Source organism: Geotrypetes seraphini, chromosome 5, assembly GCF_902459505.1.
Source record: "Geotrypetes seraphini chromosome 5, aGeoSer1.1, whole genome shotgun sequence".
Lineage (NCBI taxonomy): Eukaryota > Metazoa > Chordata > Amphibia > Gymnophiona > Dermophiidae > Geotrypetes > Geotrypetes seraphini.
In genome coordinates, this window is record NC_047088.1 from 189,014,065 (window position 1) to 189,033,838 (window position 19,774).

General features: G+C 43.0%; 1 protein-coding gene across 2 annotated transcripts in view; it reads right to left on the reverse strand.

The window, feature by feature from the left end:
* Positions 1-19,774, reverse strand: part of PPP1R1C (protein phosphatase 1 regulatory inhibitor subunit 1C) — a 90,567-nt gene that overhangs the window by 32,176 nt on the left and 38,617 nt on the right. For both annotated transcript variants that reach the window (XM_033946709.1, XM_033946710.1), the window contains exon 3: positions 9,835-9,872. In XM_033946709.1, the coding sequence (XP_033802600.1) occupies positions 9,835-9,872 (38 nt within the window). The remainder of the gene's footprint in view (positions 1-9,834; positions 9,873-19,774) is intronic.

Sequence of the window (19,774 nt, forward strand, 5' to 3'; positions counted from 1 at the left end):
ATCATACTCAGTCATCCTCAGGGCTGGATTAATCACTAGGCCAACTAGGCATGTGCCTAGGGCCCGAAATTGTAAGGAGGACCCAGTGAAGAAGAGCGACTAACCTTGCTATTTTTCAACGACATCGGACTGCCCACCCACAGCAACGGCAATTTTGCCGGATGTGTTACTGGAAGGTCCCACGATGACTGCTTCTGCTGGTCCAGCCCCTTCCGACTTACTTGCTCTGGAAGAAGTGACGTCGGAGGGGGCTCGACCGGCAGAAGCAGTCATCGCGGGACTTTCCTGTAACACATTCGGCCGAGTTGGTGTTGCTGTTACTGTGGGGGGGGGGACCCGTTGCCGTTAAGCGGGGGGCCCCGTTGCTTTTACTGCGGGGAGGCCCATTTCTATTGCTGCGGGGGGGGGGCAGGGGCGATGCTGTTGATGCGGGGGAGAGGCATTGCGGTGGGGGAGAGAGAAAGGAGGATGGAAGGGTGATGGAGGGAGAGAAAGGGAGCAGGGTAGTATAGAAGGGTTGTGAGAACGGTGGTGGAGGAAGAGAAAGGGGGCAGGGTGGTATGGAAGGGTGGTGGAAGGAGAGAAAGGGGCTGATGGAATTGGTGTGCATGGGAAGGGGAGAGATATAAGGGGAAGAATACTGGATGGAATTAGGATGAAGGGAGAGAAAGGGGGCAATGCTGATGGAAGTGGGAGAAAGGGAGAGAAGAGAGTGAAATGCCCGACCATGGGGATGTGGGAGAGGGAAGGAGAGGAGAGAAATGGCAGACCATTGGAGAAGGGAAGAGAAGATGATGGATGCCACACCAATAGGGGGGTGGGGAAGAAGAGATGGAAGGGAGAGGCAGACAATTTCTGGAAGAGGCACAGAAGGACAGAAGATGAAAAGAAGATGGGGAGAGCAGAAACCAGAGAAGACAAAGGTAGAAAATAAATTTCTATTTATTTATTTTTTTGCTTTAGGGGACATCGCTGTTTCTGTGGTGTTGCACTGTATGCAGAGTCCAGCTTCTTGATGGTTTTATTTAACCTTTGTCTATGTATTTATATTTTATCCCCCCTTTTACAAAACTGTAGAGCATTTTTTAGCGCTGGCCGTGGCTAAAAACCATACTACAGTTTTGTAAAAGGGGGGAGAGGTTAGTTTGTGATTACATATTCCATACTAGGCAAAGGTGTTTTCTGTGTTCTGTTTGTATGGGGGCGTGGCTGGAGGACAGAATGGGACGGAGCTAGAGGTGTAACTGGGCGGGGCTGGAGGCAGAATGGAGCAGGGTCATGTGTCCGGGGTTTTCTTTTTTAAAATATGGTAACCCGAAGAGAAGGGATCTTTTTTGCCTTAGCATACTACAGTACATTAAATTTGCTGCCCTTCTCATATGCTTCCCCTGCCCCACTACCTTGCATGAACCCAGCCTGATCCTTATTAACCAACATTATTAGATGTGGAGAAATGCATAGCTCTAGAATCTTTGCAAAAGTTTTCATGTCTATATTTATTAAAAATAATGGTCTATAAGAACCACAACTAGTGATGTCCCACTCCAGTTTAGGTAGTTCTATCGTTCCCATCGTAAAGATATTCCTACCAATTCCTAACCCTCTTGCATAGAATTAAACAGTTCTGCCAGTCTAAGGGTCCCTATCCTGGAAAATGCTTTTAAATAAAATTTGGCAACAATACCATATCTATTCATGGGGTTTTTGCTACTCTTAAAGATTTCATAGTTCACTCCATCTCCATTTGAGTAATATTTCTGTCCAGAACTATACTATCTCCCTCAGAGAAGGCTCTATAATGGAACAACTTCTAAGTCTCCTCTGAATATGGTCATTCTGGGTATGAAACTGATGATGGAATGCCTGAAAATGCCTCTTAATTTGGACTTCTTCCTCACACCCCCCCCCCCCCCCCTCTTTTACTAAACTGCAATAGTGTTTTTTAGTGGAGGGAGCCACACTGCTCCTATGAGCATCGGGAGCAACATTCAGCATGGCTCCCTGTGCTACAAAACACATGGTTTAGTAAAAGTGTGTGTGTATGTGTGTTTGTGGGGGGGGGGAGGGACAGTTGTCCATTCTAATCCTGAACTTCAAATAGTCATCTGGAGTTTGGTTGTTTTTTTTTAAATTTGTTAACTAACAAGTGACATGCCTTGTTTCCCTGTTCACAATACTTAGTTTGACACGCTCTAAATTTGGAGCTTGTCTTTAAGCATCTAAATTCCAAAGCTCTTGCCTAACCAGCGCTAATTCTCAATAAGTCCTTTCCATTGTATTTACAGTTACAGTTTCTTAAAAATTTGCTATACCACATTTCCAAAAAGGGCAAAGAAGTTTACAATCTAAAAACACATATTTAGAAAGGAACACCATTAATATAGGAAAGATCACTCATTCAGACCAAGAACAGCGAGTCCAAAACATAGCCCCCCCCCCAAATAAATTAAGGGCCAGTGGCGTACTTAATATATGTGACACCCGGGGCACATCATTCCCCCCCCCCCATCTATATGAAAAAAACATGATTTTTAGTAACAATCCACATATCGCACAAGAAGAGTGTACCTAGGAAAAGGCAATATCTTACATACTGCAGAGAGCAGTAGAACATCAATACACCCATTGTAAAACTAAACAAGCCAGACTAGTACAGATTGATCCTGCACAGTCAGTGCTAACAGAGAACCATGTCTTTCGCACACACAGAACACAGAAAACACCTTTGCCCAGTATGGAATATGTAATCACAAACTACACCCTCACCCCCCTTTATACAAAATCGTAGCGCGGTTTTTAACACTGACCACAGCATAACAGATTTGAAGCTCATAGAATTCCTATGAGCGTCGGAACTAATATCACCGTGGCTAGCGATAAAAAAGCCTACCTCTACCACCTCTCCCCTCCCCACTCCGTAAAGTGAGGCTGTTTTGAGTCCAAAAGGGGTGAAGGAGAGCCGACAAATGCATTCCTACTTTGGGCCATGACACCAATAACGTTTCTCGTCATTCATTCCTACCAGAACATCTGGCCTTGATCACACATGCAGAACACAGATCAACCCTATGCAAATACAGGAACTCAAATTAAAAGTCCTAATATACACAAACCCTAATGCCGGACTCTGCATACATGTAGTACACTAGAGACAGAGAAACAAATGCATAGACAGCAGATGTAAATTCTCAAAACCAACATATTTCAATCATTAAGTTGAAAATGAAATCATTTTTCCTACCTTTGTTCATCTCTCTCCTTCCTTTTCTCCCTTTTTGTGGTTTGGTATCTCCTCTTCCCTCTTCCTATTGCCTACCAATGTTTCAATCCTTCTTTGGTCCCTATTTATGATTGCCAGATGATGTCGTGCTCACGTTAAAGTTTTTCATTGATAACCCTAGACGAGACAAGAGAGATCCCTCCCATCTCCTGTCCCGGCCAACTCTGACAATTCTTTTACCTCCCTCCCACCTCCCCCCATGTACCTTTTGGAATCCCTGATGGTCCAGCGATGTACTGGGCAGGAGTGAGCTTTCTGTGCTCCTGCCCCACCCCCACACTGAGCCCCTCCCTGAATGGCTGCCTCGAGTTCTCATGGTCCAGTGGTGTACCAAGCATGAGCAAGTTTTTGTGCTCCTGCCTAGCCCTTCAGCGAGTGGCTCAGCACCAGGCAGGAGCGCCTGCCTGGTACACTGCCTGGTACACTGCTGGACTACAAGAACTCGCAGCAGCCATTCAGAGGTGCTCAGCATGGGGCTCGCTCCTGCACCGCTGGACCACCAAGGATTCAAAAAGTACGCAGGGGGAGACGGGAGGGAGGTAAAAAAAAATTGTCAGAGTTGGCCAGGACAGGAGATGGGAGGGATCCCTCCTGTCCCAGTCCACTAGATCATACAGCAAACCGGCGTAGGCCTGCAACAAGTCTGGGAGGGGGGGCAGGTGGACGCTGACCTAAATATAAAACAAGCCCCTATCTATGAGCTATTTTTTTGGCCCAAAAATCTTGTCTCATATTTGAGTATATGTATAGTATATTGAATGCATCTTCGTATGTAACCTTTTTTTGTGTCTAACAAAAAACATACATAATAGGGCTCCATAGTGTTTACCTCTTTGAAACATCAGGTACAGTATCTACCAATGGTAATGTTTCCATTATCTCTTTTAATTTATTCTATGTACCATAGCCCCCTGGTCTCTTTCCCTAATATTATCCAATTTAGGGTTCAAAGTGAGATTCTTAAGAAGAGCCCTCCCCCCTCTCAATTCCAATAACAGCCTTAGGGGTGAATTCATCAATGGGAATATAAATAGGCATCTTAGCATTTAGCACACGCTATTCATTAGCACCAGTTTCTTAATATAGGGCAGGGGTAGGGAACTCTGGTCCTCGAGAGCCGTATTCCAGTCGGGTTTTCAGGATTTCCCCAATGAATATGCATGAGATTTATTTGCATGCACTGCTTTCAATGTATATTCATTGGGGAAATCCTGAAAACCCAACTGGAATATGGCTCTCGAGGACCGGAGCTCCCTACCCCTGATATAGAGTTCTTGCCCCATATTTGTTGCATATACGATAATCCCATCAATACCAACTGCTTCCCTTTCACTTGCTTTACAACATAATAAGGTTCTCATCCCTGGCTTTTATCTCAGAATCTGTACCTTTCACTCGCACAGACTCACCACCACACATACACATTCACACTCTCTTTAATTTCATTTGCTGCCATAATCAAACCGGATCAAATTTATTTTCCATCAATCACAACCTTTTGTATTAAGTGCATTTCCTACAAAATAACCCACCCACCCCTACCCCCCTTTACAAAACAACAGCGTGTTTTTTAGCACTGGCCATGGTGGTAACAGCTCCAATGCTCATAGGAATTCTATGAGCTTGAGAGCTGTTACCGCCATGACCAGCACTAAAATGCTAGCACGGTTTTATAAAGGGAAATGGGGTAAATTCTTGACCTTCAAGCAATTAACCTCCTGTATCGGTGTGAGAATTTAGCCCTTTAGGACTCCGTTTTATAAATGGTGCCCAAATTTAGTAACTGATAAAAAATTAGTACTAAACATTCATCTCATCTAATCTGTTATTTGTGCACTGCAGAATACCTCAAGGAGACTTACAATGAGAAAAGAAAAACATTAGAACACAAAAGGGTCGAGGAGAGTAAAGTGGAGGAATTTAGCGGGATGTAGCGATTAGGACAAAACCCAAACATTATAGTTTGAATTTTCTGAGTATTAGGGAGACATTTCTATGTAGGGAAGTATTACTTAAGTCAAAGATCTTTGGTCTAAGTGGAGATGGAAGCATTGTACAGTAGATCTATTGGAGGTATACTGAAGATCTTTATTAGTTGGCGAGTAACGGTGTGGTTGATGGAGTAGTTGTAGCAGGTGAAGTTGGACTTAGTTTCATGTAGAGTATGAGAGGGTGCTGAAAAGTTCTCAGCCCGACCAAGACGAGAATGAGGTGGTTATGGTTCAATGATCTGAAACAATGTCAAAATATAGAATTTTGTTTCTGCAAATTGGCACTCAACGAAATAAGATACAGCTACAGTGGCAAAATAAAGCTCAGAATTTAGCAAGTTGGTTGGTTGGGCTGAGAACTTTACAGCACCCCTTCACATTCTATAAATAGTAGTCAGAGTTGGGTGCCGTTTTTAGAATGGTCTTAATATTAATCCTTCCCCTATCCTCAAACAGTTGTTCCTGTGCCCTCTGTTGATGCCTCTGCCCTACAGTGCTCACCATTTGAAGAGTGACTTCCACCCACCATGAACCTTCCCATTTCACTATTGAGCCCCCATCCATCTATACACAAACACAAACCTAGCTCCCTAAAAATGCAACCCTTTCTCACTTTAGGAACAGAGCCACTAGCAATTGCATAGTGTTAATGAGTCTATACCCACATTTACTTACTCTTGTTCTTAGCCCCCACATTCACACAGAAAACTCAATCTCTCATTCTTTCAACCCATTCACATGTTCCAGTTTTTTTCTCAATCACTTTTCCCATTTACCTGCAATGTTCCAAACTACCCAGGGTATCCACATTTACTCTCCCCTCTCCTCCCCTCCACATTCTCACACAGCCTATCTATATATTATTCACTGTCCAACTGAATGCAGATAAAACTGTCCACTGTCTTTAACTATGGAGTCCTGTATGGAGAATGCAAGTCCAGCTGTATAGAGCCGCATGCTGTTAGAGCCATTCAATGACCCCCTGTAAAAATCTGTCATCTCTATAGTGTGGCCTATGCTGTCAGAACATATAACCTCTTATATTCTTTCTATTCAAAGGTTAAAGGGCTGCATAACTCTAGCTATCCCTCTTTCACTGCATAACCATGCAAACAGAATGCCTTTGATAAGTTGTTAATACTCAGTCCAAAGCGGAGTATGCTCTGTCAATTTTTATTCCCATAGTCTCCATGCTTCGATGCTTCTGACTGAGCACTGGATGATACACCTCGTGTGTGATCCCCCTCCCCCCAACACAATACACACATAGGCACAAATTGCATCATGTGGAGGGATTTTCTGATTCCTCCATTTTCATGCCAGATTTTCATTAGTGGCTTCCAGGCCTTGTATTAATTGTTTTATTCTGATAGACTCCTCCAGTTCCTTTAACTTACTTTTAATCTCCTCTGTCCTCTGGTCCAGCTTCCAGTTCTACCAATTCAGTCTGCACCTCAAAGGGAAGTTTATGTTTCTCCCCTTTGAAGCTCAAAATATTCTGGTGAAACTCCCCAAAGCAGGCCTGCAGTTCTGGTAAATCTCCTCATACCAGGCCTGGCATTCTCTCGTCACTGCATCCTTATGTCCTAAGCCTAACTCTCACTGTCCTCATATGCTAAACATGTGGTAGCCAGCATCAGGTCTCATGGCCTTCTCCTCTGCCACTTGCATATGCATAATCTCTGATATCAGCTGTCTTCCTTCATGTAAGTTAACAATATGCTTTGTTCCAGCCACCAATGGCAGGAGATTACAAATACTGTATTATGGCCATTCATGGTGTCATTACAATAGCACCGATAGCAGAATCATTAAAAATGCTTCACAATTGGCAATAATTTCATAAAGGGGCAGACTGACTACTGGGACAAGAGGGCAGTGCCCGAGGGCCCACAGCAGTAGAGGTCCCACTCTTCTCTAGTCTCTGTTTAGTTTGATCACTTTTGATAGGTTGTTAGGGCCTATGACACATAGTGCCTGGGGGCCCAGACCACTGTCAGTCGATCCCTGATTCCATACAACATTTGCACAAAACTATAAACTCCTACAACCAACACTTACTTGTTCCCAAGATGCTTATACAAATAACCACATTTGACCATCTTTCAGATTTCTAGTCATTCCATAGCTGAGCCCCTAAAGGGAGGGTATACTAAATCATAGGCCTAATGCATGAAAAAGTACTTACATGTGCACAGACTTAACATATCTGAGGCACTGAAGGAGCTGCCATGTTGGCACTTTGAGATGACCACAGTGTCCTGGCAGAAGCATGCCTAGTTTCTCAGACCTGCAAATAGCTAAAGGCGATCCAGTGCATATATTTAAGAAAACTCACCATGCCATTATAGATGCCACATGCTGCTCAACTGGATGCCAAGAGAAAAAAATATATAAAACCAGGATGATATGATCCCCATAACAAACTTCTAATACAAGTCTAGCTGAGCAATTTTGCACTAACTTCAACCTATGAATACATTCCCACTTCCACTTGCTCTTAGGCATGAATCCAACCTCTCCAAATTCAAATCAATGCTTAAAACCCTGTTTTCTTTAATGAACTTATCCTTTACAATGCAGCTTGCCCTTTCCTATCACCTTTTTATTATAGCAATGTAACCCTTCCCTTTGCCCTCTTGTGTGTGTTGCAGTTGTTTAAGAAACTTGTCTACCTATGTACTTACATTTTTGTCTACAATTCTGTTGTTTTTAAATTTTAAAAAATATGTAATGTTGTAAACCGCTTTGGCAATGAGAAGCGGTATGTCAAGCCTTAATAAACTTGAAACTTTCCCAGCGCCCCAGACAGGCTGTTGCAATCCTCCAGACCACTCAGAATTAATGCCCGAGCAAGTGCCTGGTGAGAACTGCTAATTTCATGAACTTTAATGACTCCAAATGAATCAAATGAGTTTTGACGATCCAAATTGAGTAAACTAAATGCTGTGGCTGTACAACAGAAAGACAGAATATTAGGACTCGTAATCTAAAATTTAAACTAATTTTGGATCTCAACTGAACTGAAAGTTGTTAGTTGGCACATCCCTACAATTCAAGAAACACTGAATACCGTATACCTGGTAGTACTATGAACTAATGATAACAATTCTTTTTATGACCAAAGAAGGCAGAGCAGGAAGCCTCAGTCAGGCCTGGGCTATCTCCAATATTCTTGGCCGCATAAAGTGGTTCAAAACAGATGCCTGAGTCGAGAACATCAAGACGAGCTCCTCATGAGAGCAATAATAAAACACTAGCAACAGGCATGCATTTTAGTACAATTGCAGTAAATGTCAATCAAGGGCTGAAACTTTCTGACTCAATCCCATTTAGGAATTTTCTGCATCTGGATGTTAATAGTAAAGTCTGATTTATTAGCATGGTGAAAGGAAGTGACAGATTTGAGTTCACATAATAAAACTTGTGGTTCTTACTCTCCAACCTAATCTGGTCTAAGCCTTGTATGATTTAGGATAGATGTGGGCATTTGGACAAAAGCTGCCTATGTTACCTATAGGTTCTGGAAAGCAGCCCAGCTCAAATTAATCAGCTCATGAATATTTATAGCAATAGGTTTCGATTTAACCTAAAGAGTATTACACAGACATACAACAGGACATCTGGGAGAACAAGGAAGGGAAAATATTGAAACTGTTTTATTGACTTTGAACTTAATATCAGCATGACACTTGCAAAGAATTTTTTGACACACGGTCTCACCTGTATCAGCAAAGGTTATTTGAACTCTCTAGCCAAAAATACTATAGAGATGGACTGGGGAAATAACTGTGGGGTCCTTTTACTAAGGGCTCCTCTTACTAAGCTGCGATAGCGATTTTAGCGTGCGCAGAATTGCTGCGCGTGCTAAACCTGTGCTACGCGGCTAGAACTAACGTCAGCTCAATGCTGGCATTAGCGTCTAGCGTGTGTGGCAATTTAGCGTGCGCTAAGCACGCGCTAAAACCGCTATCGCAGCTTAATAAAAGGAGCCCTAAGGTGCACTAACCAATTTAACATATCAGAACATCGTACTTATAAACTGCATAACCGTAAGTTCAATGCGGTGAACAAAAGATTAAAAATAGCATAACCTAAGGATGATTTAAATTAGTTCGCTAAATATTTTGAAAAAAGATGAGTTTTCGATTGAGTTCTAAAGTTCAATTTAGCGTGCACTAAATGCTAAGGTGCTTAAGCCTATGCGCGCCTAAGCGTGCCTAAGCGCGCACTAAATGCTAAGGCGCCTTAGCATTTAGCTCATGCTAATCTTTAGCGCACACTAAATCGATTATCTTGCACTAAATTGGTTAGCTTGCGCTATATCAGTTAGTGCGCACTAAATCAGTTAGCGTGGCTTAGTAAAAGGACCCCTGTGTGAGGTAGGCAGCCATCTCATGGTGCTGTTTCAATAGAGCTTATTCAAGTCAGAAAGCTTTGTCCCAGAAATGAAGCATGGGTAAATGCAGGGATTTTTTTTTTTTTTTTAAATCAATCACATTTCAGAGCAGATCCAAAACTTCTTGAGACTACCAGAAAAAAAGAGAATCTCCAGTAGCTTACCTCTCCTTGTGAGCTGATTACCCTCTTCTCATCTATTTCTATAAGAGGAAAAAAGAAAAAAGTTAGAAAAAGAGGAAACAGGGAAACAGAAAATATTCCAGTTGCATTCTATCCTTTGTTAATATTCTCTAAGCATGTCTGGGGCTGTAGACACACTAGCTCAAAGAGCTTTGGAATTGATTCCCTCCCCCCCCCCCCCCTATATTCACTAATTGTGACTTGGACCAGAAATGTTACATTGAAGGAGCAACTCAATCTTCACTACACTCACTCTGCATTTTTATAGATCTGTATCATGGAACCATGAATACCTGTGGGATTTATGAAAACGGAAAATATCCCATTTTGCTGTTGTTGGTTCTACAGAAAGAAAGCATAAGATAAAAGAAAAGAAAATGATGAAATTAAATTTGCCATAGTCAATGTATTAAGGGCATATGTGCACTCAGCCAAACTGCTTTTCTTTTCCTTCTTCTCCTCCACTCATGCAGTGTTGAAAGAGTAAACAACCTCGCTTCAAACTGATCAAAAGCTGGTCATGCAACTCTGTCAATTAATAAAACTATGTGCAATACTGGTTCAGTACAGCCCAGCACCCTTTGTTTGTCAGTGGCCAAACCAGATTGCAAATATGAGGAAGGATCCCAAAGGGCTGATCCAGTTCTTGCTGCACACTTCCAGAATTAAACAGTGGTTTTTCCCAGTCTACCTTACTAATTTGTGAAATTTTTTTTCCTCCAGAAACTTGTCTAACCCCTTTTTCAACCCAGTTATGCTAAATGCCGTAATCTCTTTGCTTCAGTACACTCAATATATTTTGTTTTCTTGGATCTCAGTGATGTACCTCAATAACGTTCAAAATGTCATTCCTGTTAAAGAGTCCTACATCAAATCATCACTGATCCATTTATATCTCATCCTTTAGTGTACTGTATATCAATCATGTAAACACTTCCAACATAGTCATAAATACTTTTTTAAAGATAATGCAAAAAACTTAGCTGAGTTTTTATATGCGGCATGTTTCGCTCCCACTGTCTCAAGGTAGATTTCCGGCTTAATTTCAATGCTTCAAGAAACTTGAAGTATTGAAATTAAGCCGGAGAGTAGCAGCAGTGATTTCAATAAGGGAGAAATCTACCTTGAGACAGCAGGAGCGAAACATGTGAAAAAAAAGTAAAAAGTGAGAGAGATTGAGACTGGCTAGTACTCAGTCACGGGTAGGCAAACTTTTTGACTCAAGGGCCACAATGGGTTCTTAAATTTGCCAGAGGGGCCGGGCTACCGGAAGGGGGGTAGGGTGGCGACGCTAGGCGACTGGGGGGGGGGGGGGCTGATGCACCACAGAATGATGATGGTAAGATAAAGGGCTAAAGCAGAAAGAACCCCCCCCCCAAGAGACTGTTGTCTCTGGTTTCTGCTTTCATCTTCTTTTCACTCTCTTCCTTCTAGCGTCTGCCCTCTTTGTCTCTTCAGTCCAGTATCTGCCCCTTCCATCCACTCTCTGCCCTTTCCCCCTTCCATATGGTATCTGCCTTCTTTCTATGCCCCTCTCCCCTTTCCATCCAGCCTGTGCCTCCTCTCTTCTTTTTACATGATTCATTCCAGCTTCACTGCTCTCATTTTATCTCTCCTACACCAGAGCTATCATCTTTGTCCCTCTTTCCAGCATCAATCTCTCTCTACTTTCTAATTTCTTTGTCTCTCCCCTTTCCCTCATCTGATCTCTCCATTCCACCCTGACCCCTTCCCCTCCTCTAATCTCCCTGCCAGCTGTTTCCTTCCTTTTTTTCCTTCTCCCCTGTCAGCAGTACCCCTTCTTCCTTTCCTCCTCCCCTTATCCAACAGTAACTCTCTTCCCTTCTCTTTCCCTCATCCTCCAGCAGCATCTCTCCTTCTCCCTCCATCCCTCCTTCCAGGTCCAGCAGCAGCTCTCCCTTTATTTTCCTTAGTCCAGTAGCTTCCCAGCCTCCAACTCTCCCCTTCCGGTGCAGTAGCAGCTCTCCCTTTATTTTCCTTAATCCAGCAGCTTCCCAGCCCCCATCCCTCCCCTCTCAGTACTTGCCTGGACTAGCAGAGTTGGTGCTTTGCACGGTGGCCCCACTGCACAGGAGAAGACCCAGGGAGCATCTCCCCTAAAGCGTTGCAGCTCACACCTGCCACAAGCACTTCGGCCACTCAGGTACGAGACCTCCTCTTGGCCATTTGCAATGCACGACCATGCTACCTGCTAAACCACGCTGAATGATGGTCAGCGGTGATGCTCGTGCTCCTTCTACATACCAGTCGCCCCGCCCCCTGTGCGGGGCCGATTGCAGGAGAAGAGCCAGGGAGCCGCTCCACTAAAGCGACTCCCCTAAAGCTGCTCCCCTATAGCAGCTCCCCTAAAGCGATGCTCGTGCTCCTTCCACACACCAGTCGTGAAGGGCTAGATGGTCGGCAGGCCGGATAAACATCTAAACGGGTCAGATATGGCCCGTGGGCCATAGATTGCCCATGTCTGGACTAGCCTATAGTGTTTTGCTGGAAGATATTGTGTTTTTAGCCTTTTTACCTTAAGAATAGTCTTAAATAAATTGGGTTTTTGCGCTAATAAAAATATTTAAAGTTTAAAAAATTTTGTTAAATCTTATGGCAAGATGTCTCTCATCAGGATCTCCCAAATTTTTAATTTCGGTTTTTATTCAAGTCAACCTTTTTTTTTTTTCCTTTTTGGAGGCAAAAAAGGTCACCTAGGTTTATATTGAGATCGGTTTATATTCGAGTATACAGTATCCGGTAGGTGACTTCTGACTTCACAGGTAACTGTTTTACAGATGCTGTTTGAACTTGTTTTATATAATGCTAATTACATTCATGATGGTAAGTAATTATACAATTCAGCAGGAGCAAGTAGGGATTGCTCCTGGTGGGCCTAGGTCACTAAACCACCAAGAAGGATAAAGTAGGCCCCAGAGGCCTGCAGGTAGGGATGAGGGGGGATCAATTTTAATGGGGGGGGGTCAAGAAGAAGAACTATTCTCAGAGAGGGAGAATGTCAGGAGGGGGATCTGTCTTCCGCAGAGGGGGTAGGTGCTCAGGATCTGATCTTGGGTGGAGGGGAATAAAAGGACTGTTCCCCTTATGTACGTCCCAGCTGATATTCATCCAGTACCCATATAAGTATCCTATGCAAGCCTTGACTGAATATAGGCCAGGACCTGCATAAGTTTTGGAGGCTAACGCCTGTCCAGTGAGAGCTGGATATTCCATGCTTGTGCCAAGATTTGGTCTGGAATTGAATATCTAGGTCTAATTTAGCCAATGATACATAGAAACATGATGGCAGATAAAGGCCAAATGGCCCATCTAGTCTGCCCATCCGCAGTAACCATTATCTCTTTCTCTCTCCGAGAGATCCTACGTGCCTATCCCAGGACCTCTTGAATTCAGACACATATAAAACTCTCTGATTGCTGCTAGCTGAATAGTGGAATATTAAGAGTACATGAACTGAAAGGTCATTCTCCCATTAATGTGACTTTGTACATTAAAAAATAATAGGTAACACTTGTTATCCTGTACTTTCATACAGATCCATCAAAGAGGCCTATGTACTGAGCTTCAAACTTTAAGCACTTTGGCAATATTTTATTAAGGATTTTTTTAAATTAACTAATTAATGGTATTTGGAACAACATTATACAAATTTAACAAATATCTTTATTCAGTCTAAAGCCTAAATGGCTGTATACTTATTTACCATCATGAGTGTAATTATAATTATATAAAACAGGTTTGAACAGCTTCTGCCAATCTAAATTGAAGCATAGAGAAGTCTAATGATTTCTTCAAGGTCAGGGAGCCTCTGGTGATCACTGGTTAGGGGAGTTAGTTGTGGTCTCCAGGTTTGCACACTTTATAAGGCAGAAAAACTGAAATGGCTTTTTAATAGGCCCAGCCTAAATGAATAAGTCACACTGAAGGCCTGCTTTACAAAACAACTCAGAATTCAATCAGCAATACACATCACAGACTGTGGCAGGTGCCAAGGTATTGCAACCTCTGAATCAACCCTTCTTTCTCCTACTTACTGTTCCATTGCTCCCTCAGGCTGCTTCTACAAGCTTTCAACGACACAGTTATGAGGTTCAGTGTGTTTTTGTTTCTTAATCAAAGACAGCAGAACACAATGTTCTTATAACAGGGTTTTTGTTTTGTTTTCTTAGAAAGGGACATGTTCAGACTTGTTGGAAATATATGCCTAAGCATAAGGTTTTAATGCAAGAAATTCTTGTCAGCAGAATTCACTGTTTCATACCATGTCATGGAAAGGGATTTCTGTTCTTGAAACAAACCAAATGGGATAGACACGTGGGATCTATTCACAGAGAAAGGTAGAGGGTGGGTCATTGAGGTGGGCAGACTAGATGGGCCGTGGCCCTTATCTGCCGTCTGTTTCTGTTTCTATGTTTCTAAATCTGGGTATGAGGCAAAATAGCTTAGCAAGATTTTATTTTCTTTACCTCATCATTTGTATTTTAGATGTATTAGGACCTGTGGAACATTAAGGGGAAGGAGGAGCTTATTCAGACAGGACGGACTCCACCTTAACCAGGGTAGAACCTGGCTGTTGGCACTCACATTTAAAAGTGATTGTGACTATGAATAAAAGGAAACAAAACAAAACTGCAGAACAATGTACAGGGTGCAGGAATTTTTAATTTAGCAAAAATCTTAAACCAAACACATAAAAATGCATAAAATAATATCCAAAGTTCTGGTCCTAATATTCATGTGGACCGGACCCAACACGGTCCGTGTTTCGAAGAAACACTCCTTCCTCAGGGGTCCCAAATATTGGTACGTAGAATATGAGAAAACCCGATTGGATGAAATTAACAAAATCTAAAATAAACAGGCGTGAAGGTATCCTGTGTAAAGCGCTGCACTACAAAGGGACATACTTTAAATTGTATTTGAATGCCAGAAGTTATCAAGGTGTGGTAACTATTTAAAATGTCTGTTTGTTTAACATTTATGACTGTGATTATGTAAACCATTTAGGTCACAGGTGTCAAACTCAAGGCCCGGGGGCCAAATCCGGCCCGCCTGGTCGTTTTATGCGGCCTGCGGTCTGATGCCCCCCAGTGTCACCTTGTGGCCAGCTGCCTCCTCCTCACAGCCATACTGGGCACGGAGTCACATGCAGCGGCTCCTCACATGTCCCACACCTCATCCAGAAGCATTCCCTCTGATAAAGCGACGTCAGAGAGAAGGCTTCCGGTTCAGATGCAGGATGCACAAGGAGCCGCTGCATGTGGCTAGTGCGTTAGTGGCTAGCGTGTTCGAGAATTTAACATGCGCTACTGCGCGCGTTAAGGCCCTAGCACACCTTTGTAAAAGGAGCCCTTAGGGTTTATTTTTAAATGTATTAGTATTTTTAGTTTTTGGTCCCGTATTTGCATAGGGGTTATCTATAGTCTGGTAGGAATGAATGTTGAGAAGCATACAGTGTGTTTTGTGTAGTTTAATATTGTGGTTAACCATTACCATTATGTGTTAATAAGATTATATTGTGTATGTATATATGAAAAATGAATGGAAAAAATGGTGTTATAATTAGTATTATGGGGGCGGGGTCTGGCCCGTGACTTAGCCTGTGTTTCGGATTTTGGCCCCTTAATGTGATTGAGTTTGACACCCCTGGTTTAGATAATATACGGTATATAAATTTTTAAATAAATTAAAAATAAATATTTACCACATCTTGTGGCCCTTTCACTAAAGGATGGTAAAAAGTGTGGTAAACTCTGGGCTTAGCATGTTATAACTTAGACTTGACAGCACACTAAGCCCAGATTTAGCACGGCAATTTTTGAGAGCTTTTTTCTTTTTCCTTATCATATGCTAATGTTCCCATTAGAATGTGATACCTGCAGAAAATTAACGTTGGAGCACAAACACATCCTATTAAGGTGGCCCTAAGTGTTCTTATTTTAACTTAACATTAGGCAGTTAGCAGGTGTTAATCAATTCTCAACACACGCCACGTCCCCTTAGAGAAAAATTCTTAACAATTAAATAACACATGGTTAATCATGTGGAAACAGGAAAAATACTGCAAAACACTTTAACGTGTTTGTGTGATAGCCTGTTTTTGTGCTCTAATTGTGCATTAAGGGCTTGACTTCCTTTCATAAAAGGATCCCCTTGATGTACCATGGGTGTGCCACCTCTTCACTACCCAAGCCCTGAGAGTCTTTATTCATTTACTTGTCTTTTCACAGCTTGGTTACTACAACAGTCTACTCCCTGGCATACCATTGAAAGACATAAGAACATAAGAATTGCCATCTCTGGATCAGACCCTGGGTCCATCAAGTCCGGTGATCCGCACTCGCGGAGGCTCACCAGGTGTACCTTGGCATAGTTTTAGTCCCCATATCACTGTATGCTTCTCAAGGGAGATGTGCATCTAATTTACCCTTACCCGTATCACTCTATGCCACTCTTAAGGAGATGTGCATCTAGTTTACCCTTAAATCCTAGACCAGCATGGGTTACAACTAGTTCAAAACACTGCTGTCAGATTGATTACAGATGCCAAGAAATATAACCATGTGACTCCCTTCCTCAAGCAAGAACATTGACTCCCCATTTCTCACTGGATAACTTTCAAAATCCTTTCCCTAATAAATAAGACTGTTCATTCCGGGACTCCACTTTATCTCTCTCGATACTTAATTCCATACTCGCTCACCAGAATATTGATATCAACACAATCAAATCTCCTCGATATACCATACCTCTACCAAATATGCCTTGTTTCCACCCACTCTAAAATCTTCAATGTCAGCTCAATGCTCTGAAATTCCTTGCTTCTAGAAAACAGATCTCTTCAAATATTTTCAAATTTTCATATGTCGCTCAAAACTTCTTTTGCAATACTTACCAAGACTGATGACTCCCCTACCCCCTCTCACCACTTCTCATACTTTTACTTGGATAAATGGTGGCAGCCAAGATAGCAGCACTTTCACACAAGTAAGGACATAAGAATAGCCTTACTGGGTCAGACCAGTTTTCCATCTAGCCCAGTATCCCATCTTCATAGTGGCTAATCCAGGTCACAAGTACCTGGCAAAAACCCATATAGTAGCAACATTCATGCTAACGATTCAGGGCAAGCAGTTGCTTCCCCTCTGTCTGTCTCAAAAGCAGACTATGGATTTTTCCTCCAGGAACTTGTCCAAACCTTTTTTAAAACCAGCTATGTTAACTGCTCTTACCATATCCTTTGGCAACACATTCCAGAGCGTAACTATTCTTTGAGTGAAAATATATTTCTTCCTATTGGTTTTAAAAGTATCTCCCTGCAACTTCGAGTGTCCTCTAGTCTTTGTAATTTTTGATGGAATAAAAAATTGATCCACTTGTACCTATTTTACACCACTCAAGATTTTGTAGATTTCAATCATATCTTCCTTTAGCCGTCTTTTTTCCCTAACCTCTTTAATTTTTCCTCATACGAGAGGAGTTCCCTAGGACACTCTTCTTTGAACCTTTTCTAGTTCCGCTATATCTTCTCTTTCTCTAACTCTTAACGTTCCTATTTTTCAATGCAGTTCTCAAGATGCTTCTTTTAAACTGCTTCTTAACTCATTTTTACTTTATAAACCTATAATTTGCCTGCTCTGAGGCATAATTGTATTTGTGAACCATTCCGGAGTTATTTTATCTGACATACTTCATTAGCAGTATAATATTTGTATAGTAATGAGTTGCTTTACATGCACCCGGCATGTTTTGCAACTCATTACTATGCACCCAGCATTAGATAATGCTGCATTAGGGAAGACGACCATCATGTTAACGAGCAAATAGCATGGGTTATTTCCCTAACACAGCTTTCATCATTAAAATAAGATAAAGACATTCCATTTGATATTCAAAATAACTTAGGCAGGAGAGGCTCCTGGCAACTTAAATTGCACTCTGTGGGCTGGCCACCAATATAAGGTGACACTTAACTGGCAGTGCTGCTGAATATTGGCTCTGACTGGCTGTAAGTAAGCCGGAAAGGGGCATTCTGGAGGCAGGGTCGGGGAGGAACTGGCAGCTGTGCTAGTGCCTGCATAGCTAAATGACCAACAAGGACCACATAAAGAGCAATCTTAACTTTGGTCATTTAGCTATGTGGGTGCTGCTATTGAATGTGGCTTAAGAGTGAGATTCATTACTATCATAAGTGCAAAATTAACACATTAGAAGACACTGCCCAACAATCCCAAGCGATGAGAAAAAAGGTCATTCATGGAACCTATAATCAAAAGGCAGAAAATGGATCACACAGGGCTGACAATCTTATGGCATCCTAAACCTCTAATTGTTGATGCTCTGCATCCTAGCAAATCATTCTGTGATCCCTGATGGGTCTCCTATCTAAGCATTGTTAGACTGAAAGTCTCAAAGCCTTTATTTGGAGACTAGTGTTAAAGCCCGTTACATTAACGGATGCTAGAAAGCAGCCCCCTTTCCCTCTCCCCCTCCAGTTCCTCCCTGACTGTCTCTCTGTGGCCCCCTTCTGTCTTCCCCCACCAAGCAAAGCTGTCTGCCTCCCAGTACACCCCTTCCCCAAAGCAGCTTCCTTTCCCTCTCCCCCCTCCAGTTCCTCCCTGACTGTGTCTCCATGGCCCCCTTCTGTCTTCCCCCCCCATGCAAAGCTGTCTGCCTCGCAGCACACCCCTCCCCCAAAGCAGCCCCCTTTCCCTCCCATCCCATGGTGTGGCCGGCTCCCTTAGTCCCTTTCCGTCCCCTTCCCTCGGTCCCGACAAACGTCCTTACTCCAGCAGGAGCCGCAGCACTCTAAACACGCTGCTTCGCGGCCTTCTACTGGCCTAATTTGCTCTGCCGTGTCGGGCAGAGCAAATCAGGGCAGTAGCAGGCCGTGAAGCAGCGTGTTTAGAGTGCTGCGGCCCCTGCTGGAGTCAGGACATTTGTCGGGACCGTGGGGCGGGAAGAGAAAAGGAATGGCGGCAAGGGACTAAGGGAGCCGAAGGTAGGGTCGGATGGGAGGCTGAACGGGGGTTCGGGTGTGCCGGGGAGAGGAGCGAAAACGACGCCGATGACCTTTAGTTCTGACCGAAGTTATTTTTAAGTTTTAAGCCGCGGCAGCGGCTTCTCTCACGATTCCTGCCTGCATCGGAAGCCTTCTCCGATGCAGGTGCGGTTCGTGAGAGGAGCTGCCGCGGCGACTTAGAACTTAAAACTAACTTCGGTCAGAATATTACCTTGGGTTCCGCAATCGGATCCTGTTTGGTCTGCCACTGCCTGGAGGAGCTGAAGAGCAGGGAGTCCCACATACAGATTCTCTGCCGGCCAAAGAGAGAGATTCGCGCGCATGCGCACTCCTATCTGCGGTGCCCTACAGCTCACGGAAAATGGGCACACGCAGGTGGAAGTGCGCATGCGTGGCTTAGGGTTTTATTATATTAGATAATTCATCAAAAGAAGTCAGATTGATTAGGAACAAAAGGTTAATTTGACATGTGCTCATGATAATTAGTCATAATATCCTGCTGCTCAGATTTAATTAAAAATGTCAGTAGGACAGTTGTTTTGAAATAAGAACGATCCCTTGGCTTTCTTATCCCTCTATCCTAGAATGGGACTACCCACACTGTGGTGCTCTGTGAGTCTGGCTTAATGCTGGAGTCATTCCTGGAGTTCCCTTTGGAGGTCTCAGACTTGGGTGTCAAGGAATCTTTGATATCCAAGCCCTAATGGCAATGCTGCTGCCAATAATCTAGGGCTACAGTAGATAGGAGTCTGAGGATTGATGAGAAGTCACAAATGCCCTAAGAACCCTTGGATATCACACCTGAATAGGATGGGGAGGATAACCTAGGAAATTGTAAGAGGGCTCAAATCATGAATGAGTCACTTAAGTTCACCCAAG